Raw genomic sequence first — 8,371 nt, forward strand, 5'->3', positions numbered from 1 at the left:
TAATTGTATAACATGTCAACTACTACTTATAACAATATTAATTACCAACAACATTATTACCATATGCTGTGTAGGAGACAACTGACACCAAGTTGAAATGAACTATTAGAAAAATGTAAAAGTTTTGTGTGACATATAGACGTCGTCTCAGAACAAAAGCAGAAAATCATTAATATTATACTGTTAGGAGCAGTTTTTGGCTTACAGGAGCAGATTTAGATATGTTCAACTTCAGTTCAGTTCAATATGAACATCGGACACTATAACAATATACCTAGAAGTTCTATTTTTTTCTCTCTATGCCTAAACTTCAAGATGACCTTAGATTACAATATAGCTATTTTTTTTTGTTCATTTTTTATGTTCATCTCTGCCATAGATTTAAAATATAACAACCACAACACAACCAAAGCTGAGACTCTGCTTTAAATCGAGGCTTTAAACAAAAACACTGGATTGCAATTGTTACATTTTTTCAGCAGACGTTCCTCTTTTCATATGGTATAGGTATAGGTTGGATCTTCAATAAGATCAACCTCTGGTATAGGCTGATCTTGTGGTGAACTCTCTCTGCTTGCTCTCCTAAAGTCTTCTTTTTATGGTACACTTGGAAAAACTTGATGTCTCTCTCCTGGTAAGTATTCTTAAGTTAGCTGGATGTTCTGAAATGGGTTGTTTTTACGATGGACAGGACCTTCGATCATTCACCAGTGTTGGAGGGGTTGAACAGAAACAACAAAATCTTTACCTTAAAGCTTGAGGTCTGGACTTCAGTTACATCTTTGTCATTTAATTTTAAATTAAAGTATAGACCTAGCTGTACTTCATCACATTCTGACATATTCTGTTACTCTTCAGTACAGTTTTTAAGCACAGACACCTGTTGTATTTGAGTGGATCTATGATGCAATAGAGAAGTGCTATACTCCTCAAGCTTACATGACATGCCCACTTTAGTATGGTTTAGGGCGCCAAGGGACAAAACCTTTTTAGGCCTAATTGATATCACCTGTAAGGACACTTTGAAGCTTTGTTGTGGATAAGTAGAATGTAAACGGTATAAGTAGCAATGTGACTGTAGTTTCTAACAGTGTCAAAACATACTTGGTGTTTTTGCAGATTTGGAACTTTCTTCATCGCCAAAGCCTTTAGGGAACCAGCTGCTTCTTTTTAGTTTCTAAATGCAAGGGTTTCCATAGCAACTTTGTGTTTAACATCACAGTCTTCTATGCTGTGGGTAATTCCCTTGTGCAAAGTCTATATAAATGCAGACTTTTGGAAGGAGTGTATAAAAAACACTTAATATCTGGGAAAATGTTCCCATGCACTTGGACATTTGCCAGCAGGACAGCCCTGAGGTCTCACAGTCTTGTGAGCTTAAAGCTTAGTTGATGGAATAAGCTTCAAAATCTGCAAGTTTGTGAGTGCTAAGGTTGTGATTGAGTCATAGACCTTGTTTTTACCTCAGAAAGTATGAGCCACGTTGCAGCATGTGCCAGCTCTGTAAAGCTGTTACAGATATCTGAAGAGTTTCTTAGCTAACATCTGATCCAGCACTTACCTGAAAGAATAAGAGGAGCTCCCACACTGCAGCAAAAACAGCCCCTCATATAAAAGATGGCTACCATGCTGTCACCCAGCGGTTAGTGACACCTTGAATTGAGAGTTTTTAACGTTCACACCCCTCATAACTTTCACATCTTAAATTTCATGAATCTAATTAACATTGGGTATTGTCCATTACATATACACACAGAGGACAGCCGGTCAGGCCTAACATAGTTCTGAGGCCTTTCAATTCTGTTATAAGATATATAAAGTTGAAAGATATCGGAAAGATGGTTGGACAGACAACCTAACGTTATGCAATATCTGAGTTTGGGATAAGCTAGCGATAGTTATCCATAGAGGGCCAAAAAGCCAGGTAGCTTGGTAACTGACCAAGGATGGGGATTGATAAGGTTTTATTGATACCAATACCATCATTTGCTTACCAATGTTGTTCTTAATTGACTCCATCATTGATTCCTAAACAAATATACCAACACACATTTGTTCAGTGCAACTGCTTTATTGTCTAAAAAAGTCAACAAGTTGGGAAACAGAAGTGCTAACACTGTGATACACGTCAAATACATGGTACTCCTGGAAATAAATCCCATGTTGTGCAAAGATGTTTTAACATGTTAAAAATTAATGTTACATTTTTCCCACCACGTACTCTCATGAACATCTTCAAAGCATACATTTTTGTGGCGTAGTCTAGGCAAAGCAGGGATATAAAGTGGATTTTTGGATTCAGTTGCTTTATATTTACTTATAGCTTGGTGCTGAAATAGGGATTTAAAGTTGTTTTAAATTCTACACTTCATTAAAATGAAATGGTTTAATAAGTGTCACATCCCAACAAACATGGTTGAGACCTCAACATCATCTCACTGGTCATGGCACAACTGCAAGAACAGAGCTGCAGATGGATGTTGACATTGTTTCCACGCAGAACAGAAGTCTAGTCAGACCGTTTGTTACAAAACAATGACTATGTCAGTATATCAGGTTGTTTCAATGAGTGAACTAAATGTTCACACGTTTTGTCCACCTACAAAGACTGCATTACATTTGTTGTACAGTAAATTGAATGTGTTGGCCCATCATGTCTCTCATGTTGTGGTATAGTGTCCATGCAGTTGGTTCACATTTAATCATGTTGACACAAAAGCCTGGGGGGTGTGTTAAACTTGGTTTTGCATTAGTTGCAATCAAATGTCCAGTTAGTGGACTTGTGGCTATGTAAACTTTTACATTTGCCTTTACCTTTGAGACAGACAGTGGTTTCCTGCCCTCCAAAAACACCCAAGGTAGGGAAGATGGTATGAGCGATGTACCATATTTCATGATCAGAGATCCCCAGTTATCGCAGGTCATGGCAGATGGGTGCCCCTCCCAGATCCTGGTTCTACGGGAACTTTCTTCCTGTTAAAGGGGAGATTTTCTTCCCACTGTTACCGAGTGCTTGCTTATAGGGGTTTTCTAATTGTTGGGGTTTTCTCTGTATTATTGTAGGGTCTTAACCTTACAATATAAAGTGTCTTGAGTAAACTGTTGTGATTTGCTGAATGTGAAAAACATGCAGAAAATTTCAGCCAGCTTGTCATTTTCAGCTGTCAGGACACGGCGATGAATTGGGTCTGTAATCATTTTTTCAGACCATGCATTCCTTTTGAAAAACTCTTAAAACACACACCAAACATATTGAACTCTCTTTATTTAGCATTTACGGCAGTCCTGTTGTTATACAAATCGTTTACAGTAAAAGACTAGCCATTTAAAAAAGGGTTAAAGTGCAGATTTATTAGTGTTCTATTAAAAATAAAAGTAAATGGGCCTTGCACAGAGTTTATGATTTAAATGCATTTAAACAGTTCAAAGGAACAATAAAGGTTTAGCATCTCCACCCACTGCAGACTCACAGTGTGCCTGACCTCCTCATGTTTCACTAACATTGCACAAAAGGTCTTCATAAAATTAAAAATGTTGTCATAGAATTAATTTTAACGTGATGATCATTTGATTGTAACCCACATTTGTCCCCAGAATAACCATGCTGGAATGTTTCACCAGCCACAGCGCTGATCACTAAAGATTTTCTTATTAATTTTCTTATTGTACCACACAAATAGCTGCAAGAAAGAAACACAACAGACAGAAGAAAAAGTTTAAAGTAGTTAACAGTGTTGAAAGAAAGAATATGTGAATTAACAATACCCCGTGTGCTGTTAAATCCACACAAACTGGCTTTGCTCAGTGGTTGCTACAACGACGCTTGCTACCAATAAACGCCCTCTCATTACTGTGTTTTGCCCATTCATTGTGGGAAAATACCTCAGTGTATTAACAAGAGCTGCTTTCATTACATCACACATGGCTGTGGTTAACAAATGAGTGAGATTCCAGGGAAGATAAGTCAAAAAATATATATCTGTCAATTTATTTAGCTCAAGAGTAGAATAACTAGGTCTGATGATGGCTGATGGGGGATCATTTCTTAACAGTTAGCTATTAAAATGTACATTTCTGAGAGCTGCCTAAACAAAGTCTTCCTTTGATGAACAAAATTAGTGGAATCTAAATAACAACTCTTTGTGTCCCTTTGTTGGTAGGCTACATAGGGTTTCAGTAATGACGATCTGGTGGTTGTTAAACGAAAGCAGGGTGTTCTCCACCAGTCTCCCCCTGCTGGTAACGTAGCTCATCTGAGTGAGAATCAAGGGGAAAAACAGTCGTTCAGTTTCCGCTCAGTCCAAATTGAGAAGTCCATCAAGCATGCACAACAAGGGGGAGCTTCTATGCTGGCTGCATGTCCATTTCTACATGTCTGCTTTAGATTATTGGCACTGGCAGACTTCTGTTCGAGAAAACTGGGATAAGAAAGAGTAAAAAGACTTCATGTGTCTCAGAACGTGCCTGTTTTTCAGTAGGAGCACCACAGCGCCCCGAAAAGATGGAAACAGGAGTACGTAGCTTACTGCCATGGCCTCTGTGGTGTTGGATTGGGGTTGGGATAGATGGGCGCCGGTGTTGGGTGGCGGTAGTTTGGCACTACATTGGGTTTTGGAGGATACGTTGGGGTGGGGTACTGTGGCATGCCGTGTAGCTGGCTGTGGGTGATGGTGTGGGCGGGTGAGGAAGCGGCAGAAGAGGAGTCAGGAAGGTGAAGGTAGAGAGGAGCAGAGGGAGCAGAGGGAGCAGAGGGAGCGGAGGGAGCAGACGGTGCAGTCGGCGTTGGTACCCTCTGCAGCACAACATGCGGGTAAAGCTGAGACTCGGAGCGGTAGAGCCCGGGCATGGAGGCCTTCAGCAGACTCTCCTGACTCCTGAAAGATAGAAGCACAATGAGCCATCTGTTGTTACAAACAAGGGAACTCATATGAAATGTATCCATGTTAGGCTAAGGCTTCACTTCAAGATTAGATTAAAGTACAGATCAAAACAAACAGCTGGTTTATTGAAACATGTCAGGAATTAAAGAAATGCTACAATTATAAAATAACCCAAGTTTAACTTGACTCAGCAGATGGTTGTTACACAGAACCGTCATTGAGTGTTTTCACTCAATGTATTTTGTCTGTTTAAACTAAACAGACTAAACACAGCAGGGTTTGTCCCCTCTTGGTACAGTAATTGCACTCAAGTGCAGACCAAAACAACCCCACCAAGACCCTCTAGAGGAAGTGGTCTCGGTCTGGTTCCAAATGAACATGATTCATTTCCCATTTTTTCTACATGCATAACACAACACAGGCGTGTTCAATTTACTCCTAACAGTCGTATGTATCCAAAATAAAGGTCTGAGGAGTAAACCTTCTTACTTACTATATTCGTCTCGGCACAGTTTGGGAGAAATGTTGAGTTTTTTTGTTTTTAGTGACTTTTAAAAAAGATTTTCTGTGTGTTTGGTTCCTGTGAATGTTGCCAGTTTACCTTTGGTATCCTCTGTTCTCGTATCCACTGAGGCCTCCTGTCAGGTAGAGGGGGCTGTCTGGAGCAAGACGGGGGTTCATCCTCTGGGACAGGTGGAAGATCTTAGGTGGAGGGAAGGCTTCCCATTCGCCCTCCTCTCTCTCCAGCCAGCACTCGCTGCGACGGGCGGAGCGCTTGTCTCTGCGTCTGACGAGGTCACAGGAGAGATTTATCAGTTTTTGAGAGTTTGATGCCAACATAACTCTTTGGCACCGCCATCCCCATTCCTACCTGCTCCGTCCATCTTTCTTGGAACGGTCCCGGCTGGATCGCTCCTGCAGACAGCAGATGAGAAAGGACAGGGACATGGCGAGGATGACAATGCCACTAACAACTGAGGCCAGCACAGCCACTCTCAGTCCACGGTCCTCCGGCCTGGGGATTGCTGTTGGGAGAGCAGAAATTACTCTTCAGGTTCTCTCCTCTTTGCTTTGATTGCTTGCATGTTGAGAGGAACAGTTAGACTTGTTCCCTGAGCACAAAAAAGAACTGTGCACTGTCAATGAGTCTTTTTTATAAAAGTAGAGGTTTGAATGGTGAAAACTAAAAAAAGTAAATGCAAGAGAGAACTTTGTGGGCTAATGTATTTAAGCTTGAAGTTTTCCATACTTAAATCTACACACCTTCACAGACAGGCAGGTAGTTGCTCCACTGCGCTTTACCATTCCTGACATGGCAGTAGATTTTGTCGCTGCCAACCAGCTGGTATCCATCTCTGCACCAAAAGGCCAAAACACTCCCGATTGACACGCCTGTTCCACCCTCTACGTAGAAGGAACCCCGACGTGGTGGCAGGACAGGCATACAGGACAGACCTGGGATGTGGGACAAAAGTACTTAGATCAGCCGAACACTTGGTCATTGTGCTAAAGAAAAAGGGATTAAGTTAGACAGGGAGCCCTCCAAAAGTCCTCAGGGGGCACTGAGATTGGGTTTAGTTAGTTGAGGAAGGTACACCTTCCTTTAAACCTACTTTATTCTGACTGAAAGCCCCTCTCAAACAAAAGGCTAGATGAGTAGGGCTGCTGTGCTCACAGCCAGAGGTGTGCCAGAGATAACTATGTTAGGGATATCTACTCTCAGGGACATCGCAGAACAGCCATCAAGACACCAAGAGCCTAGAACAGAAAAATGATGCTTAGAGCTCATTACAAAGACCTTATTTTAACCTTTATCCATGTTGAATATCAACTTCAGATACTATAACAGTATATGTATGCGACAGAGTAAGGCTAAGTATAGTAGAGCCCTCTAAAAGTTTTTTCACTGAGGTCACGAGTGTGCGTAAGCTCCTAAAACCAACATTATGCCTTCTCATGAATTTGATTTCTGTGGAGTTAATGTCTTTTCCAATAGCTGGACCATCTTTAGCAGAGTTAATGGGTTCATTTTCCCCCCCTTTCTTTTCCCGCTTCTTTATCCATGTTCATTTCAGGTATAACCACAGCTTGCTCCCGAGTTTCTGCAATCTGTGGTGGGACACTTAGCAAAGAGAGATAGATGGAGAAAAGCAGAGGCATGCAGTACTATTTTTATCTTCCTCATGCTACAATACACAAATGCCTCTGAGAGGTCTTGTGATACAGCAGCTATTGTTAGCTTGTGCTGTGGGGATTTTTGAAACTCTCAGAAAATCTCATGTAAACATACAGCATCACTGACTGCACAAAATGTGCCACATTTTTATACTGCAGCTTACAGAAAAGCAAAGCAATCAATTTTCATTTGTTTGTTTGTTTGTTTATTGCATTACTGCAAAAAATGATAGAAAAAATGAACATATGATAGGGGCTGACTGGGTTGTGCATACAGTTGATGGTAGTGACGATTCAGCAGTCACCAGGTTTAAAATTAACTGCAGAAATTTTGGGTTTTAAATAATTTTGCCAGAATGTTACATTTGAGTTTTATCTGCAGAGTTTTTACACTAATAATGGTGGATATCCAGCAGATGTACAGAAATATGTTTTGACCTCATCATGGAATTGGAAAGCTGCATTATCACTTGAATCATTAATTGAAGAAAACTTTCAGCAACCAAAAAATTAAAAATTGTGAAGATTAGTGAAACACTTGATATTCTGAGGTCTGTTACATCATTGATGATGACCGTAAACCTAACTTTAAAGGAGTGTCCACAAAGGAAGCAAGACACTTGTCACCCATCGGTTTATTGTGACAGTTGGTCATTAGACAGTATTCCAGGCTCTGGTAACCCTCTAATAGAATTACCCACCCTGTCATATAGTACGTTAGCTAACTACACTAATCAACAAGTTTCTTCAGTTGCCCACTTAGAAGTTGAACTTGGTCCACCCATTTTGCGTCACCAGTGTTTATAGTACCCATTGTCACCTGAAGTCTCAGAGTTCTGTTGACTTGTGGTCCAGATTAACTTGGAAGTTGGAGTTTTTGAGTGCCAGTTGGAATTTTCAACTGGAAAATCATCAGATTCAGCCCAGTTGGTGCTGCAGCGGTGGCAAAGAAGCATTGTTCTGTATCTATAGTGATGCATGAATGTGTCTACCTTTCTAAAACGCCAAACAAATCCTGTTTTTGTGCTCTTCTGACTTTACTACTGGAACGCACTAACGCAGTTTCTAGGGTTTCTACAGTGTCTGGTAGCTAAATGCTATGCTAGCACTACCGCTGCCACAACTCTGCCTACGTGGTTATCAAATTTTTGCTGCACTTTGTTTTGGCCAAATGAAGTCAGAATCATTATATTATTATATGTCTATGGAAAAATTTGAAAAAATATATAATTTCTTTTGGTAAAATTATCTTTAGTTTATTGTGATTTCATTTCTGTTTTGGAAAGTGGCCCTGGGTCAGCCTTGAATATTACTCT

At 40.5% G+C, this 8,371-nt stretch overlaps 1 protein-coding gene across 1 annotated transcript; it reads right to left on the minus strand.

Moving 5' to 3' along the window:
- Positions 1–3,395: 3,395 nt before the first annotated feature.
- zgc:162331 (uncharacterized protein LOC793007 homolog) lies at positions 3,396–7,869 on the minus strand. The gene is made up of 5 exons (XM_039600806.1): positions 7,866–7,869; positions 6,144–6,335; positions 5,752–5,905; positions 5,482–5,667; positions 3,396–4,874 (listed from the first exon to the last, which is right to left on the minus strand). Exons 1-5 carry the CDS (start codon positions 7,867–7,869, stop codon positions 4,523–4,525), a joined length of 888 nt encoding a protein of 295 aa, XP_039456740.1. The 3' UTR covers positions 3,396–4,522.
- Between the last annotated feature and the right edge of the window lie 502 nt (positions 7,870–8,371).

Source organism: Oreochromis aureus, linkage group 17, assembly GCF_013358895.1.
Source record: "Oreochromis aureus strain Israel breed Guangdong linkage group 17, ZZ_aureus, whole genome shotgun sequence".
Lineage (NCBI taxonomy): Eukaryota > Metazoa > Chordata > Actinopteri > Cichliformes > Cichlidae > Oreochromis > Oreochromis aureus.

Coding starts and splice junctions, on each gene's coding strand:
- zgc:162331 (XM_039600806.1), bottom strand. Junction 5,906..6,143: donor CTACCTGCCTGTCTGTGAAG/GTGTGTAGATTT, acceptor CTCTCCCAACAG/CAATCCCCAGGCCGGAGGAC. Junction 5,668..5,751: donor AAGAAAGATGGACGGAGCAG/GTAGGAATGGGG, acceptor TGACCTCGTCAG/ACGCAGAGACAAGCGCTCCG.